This window comes from Hyaena hyaena, unplaced genomic scaffold (genome assembly GCF_003009895.1).
Source record: "Hyaena hyaena isolate Hyena2069 unplaced genomic scaffold, ASM300989v1 scaffold_3036, whole genome shotgun sequence".
Classification (NCBI taxonomy): Eukaryota; Metazoa; Chordata; class Mammalia; order Carnivora; family Hyaenidae; genus Hyaena; species Hyaena hyaena.
The window spans coordinates 1-2,647 of NW_024083420.1; the positions used below are offsets into that span (position 1 = coordinate 1).

Consider the following 2,647-nt stretch of genomic DNA (forward strand, 5'->3'; position numbering starts at 1 on the left):
TTTCATTGGTTACACCGCCACCATTCACCTATTCTATAGGTCAAACAGTGGCTCCTGGATTAGTGCAGTGTACAAGAGGTGCAACAGACCATGGTAGCACTGAGACCCACAAGCCATAAAGAGCTCAAGAAATGGTAGACGCAATTACCACTATTGTTACTGTTCTTGTTCACATAATTATCATCATGGACCATGACAGCACGGTGTTCAGGGAGACAGGGGTCGCGCTTACCGATTATGCATCCCATAGCCCTGTGGTTGCACGCCGGCAGAGATGGCCACCACCAGCCCTGGGAGCCCGTAGCCAAAGGCACAGAAGTACCACATCTTGATGTTGCGAGAGCTGAAGTAATTCATCACCTTCAGGTTCCTGACCATTAGGAATAGCGTCACAGCCTCCACCAGCGTCCAGAAGAAGCAGGCCAGGAAAAGGTAGTGCAGGAAGCCTGCAATGATGGCACAGCCCGTCTGAAGAAGAGAAGTGTGCACACTCAGGACCCCCGCCCCCTCCAAGGGGCAGGTTCTCAGACACAGCGGGGCTGCTCCTTTGATTGAAATATCCCCTATTCAACCCTTTGGTAGGGGGAATCAGTAGTCCTCGCTGGCCTGGGACTGGTCTTTCCCAGGACATGGGACTTTTTAGTGTTTTGAGAAGAGTAGATAGCTGATCACCCCACTTCAGAGGATGTTTGAAGTTGTTGAGGGGGTGGGGGTGAGCACACTACAGCCATCGGTCTGGCTGCCTGTTTTGTAAATCACATTTCACTGGCACAAAGCCACATCCATTTCTATGTTTTGTGTGGTGTTTTCATGCTACAACAGCCAAGCTGAGTGGCTGTGACAGAGAGCCTGGATTCTGCAAAGCCAAAGATATTTATAACTGCTTCTTTAATATTGAAACCAACTTGATAATAAACTATTAAAATTTTTTTAAAAATAAAAAGAAAGAAACAGAAAACGTTTGGGGTGCCTGGGTGGCTCTTTCGCTTGAGCTTTTGATTTTGTCTCAGGTCATGATCTCATGGTTCTTGGGGTCGAGCTCTGGGTCGGGCTCTGTGCTGACAGCTCAGAGCCTGGAGCCTGATTCATATTCTGTGTCTCCCTCTTTCTCTGACCCTCCCCTGCTCATGTGTCTCTCTCTCTGTCTCAGAAATAAATAAAACATTTAAACTGATGAATGGATCAAGAAGATTTGGTGTATCTATACAATGGAATACTACATGGCAATGAGAAAGAATAAAATCTGGCCATTTGTAGCAACATGGATGGAACTTGAGGGTGTTATGCTGAGTGAAATAAGTCAGGCAGAGAAGGACAGATACCGTATGTTTGCACATATAGGGGGATTAGGAGGAAGTTAACGGAAGACAAAGCAGAAGAAGGGGAAAATAGTTGGGGAGAGTGAGGGAGGCAAACCATGAGAGACTCTTGAATGCTGAGAAGAAAATGAGGGCTGGTGGGAGTGGGGAAGGGGGGTGATGGGCATGGAAAGGGCACTTGTGGGGATGAGCACTGGGTGTTACATGGAAACCAACTTGATAAGAAACTATTAAAAATATTTAAAAAATAAAAATAGAAAACGTTTGCTCACTCCCGGTCAAATGATGGGAGGGACGAGTGCTAGTAGCATTGAGTTCTCAAGGGGTCCGAGAAGGAAAACATAGGACGGTGAGGGGGATGGTTCTGCACAAAGAACGATTGTCCCAGCCAAAATGCCAATAGTGCTCCTTCTGGAAAAACCCTAAGATCCTACTGTGTTTCTGGTATACTTCTAAGGGGTAAATTGGCCAAAGTTTCTGCTCTCATGGGGCTCACAGTCTAGTGTGTGTGTGTGTTGGGTGGGGGGCCAGGGCGGAGATACACAGCTAGTAAAAAGACAAATAATCAATATAGTTTCAAATAAAAGCTGGGAAAGAAAGCAAAATAGACTCGTAAGGGATAGAGTTTCGCAGTTGTGACATTATTGACATTTGTAACACTATTGCGAGATTATTTTTTCTCCTGGGGCTGTTCTGTGGATTGGAGGGTGTTTAGAAGCATCCCTAGTCTCCACTGGAGGTCAGTAGCTCCCTCTCCCAGGGATAACCTCCGATCAAGTCTCTAGATATTACTGAGTGTCCCGTAGAGAAAGAATCATCCAAGGCAAGAGCCAGTGGTTTAAAGAGTAAAAGGAGAGACCACCACAGTATATAACACGACCAGGGAAACAATTTTAAACTGACACCTATCACAAGAGTGCGTAAACCAGGTAAAGAATTGGGGAACAAGTATCATCAAAAGTAGGTATAGCACGTGCAAAGGTACTGAAGTGGGAACTAGCATAGAGATTATTGGGTAGGATGAGCAGGGGCAGATGTGGAGATGATGGGGCTGGGCGAGGACACAGCCTGAGGGATGTGAGACCTGGTTGTCAGTCTTGTCTACACCGGCGAGGAAGAGCGCCTTGGCCAAGAAGAGGCACACGCAGAGGTGCAGGTGGAGGTAGGTGTTCTGGTTGCGAATGGCACGACACAGGAGGAAGGTGGCGATGGCCAAGACGAGACACACCAGGGAGATGATCAAGCCCACGTGGCTAATGATGTACAGGGAGAACTCCGTCTGTCAGGAAACAGATACATCATTCAGAGAGGGGCCAACATCCCTCCAG

At 47.2% G+C, this 2,647-nt stretch overlaps 1 protein-coding gene across 1 annotated transcript in view; it reads right to left on the reverse strand.

The window, feature by feature from the left end:
- Positions 1–166: 166 nt before the first annotated feature.
- The window catches only part of LOC120227680 (adhesion G protein-coupled receptor E1-like), a gene marked incomplete at its 5' end in the record, with an annotated part of 5,876 nt that continues 3,395 nt past the window's right edge, over positions 167–2,647 (reverse strand). The window contains 2 exons of the mRNA XM_039225742.1: positions 167–468; positions 2,404–2,598. Of these exons, the coding sequence (XP_039081673.1) occupies positions 229–468; positions 2,404–2,598 (435 nt within the window). The remainder of the gene's footprint in view (positions 469–2,403; positions 2,599–2,647) is intronic.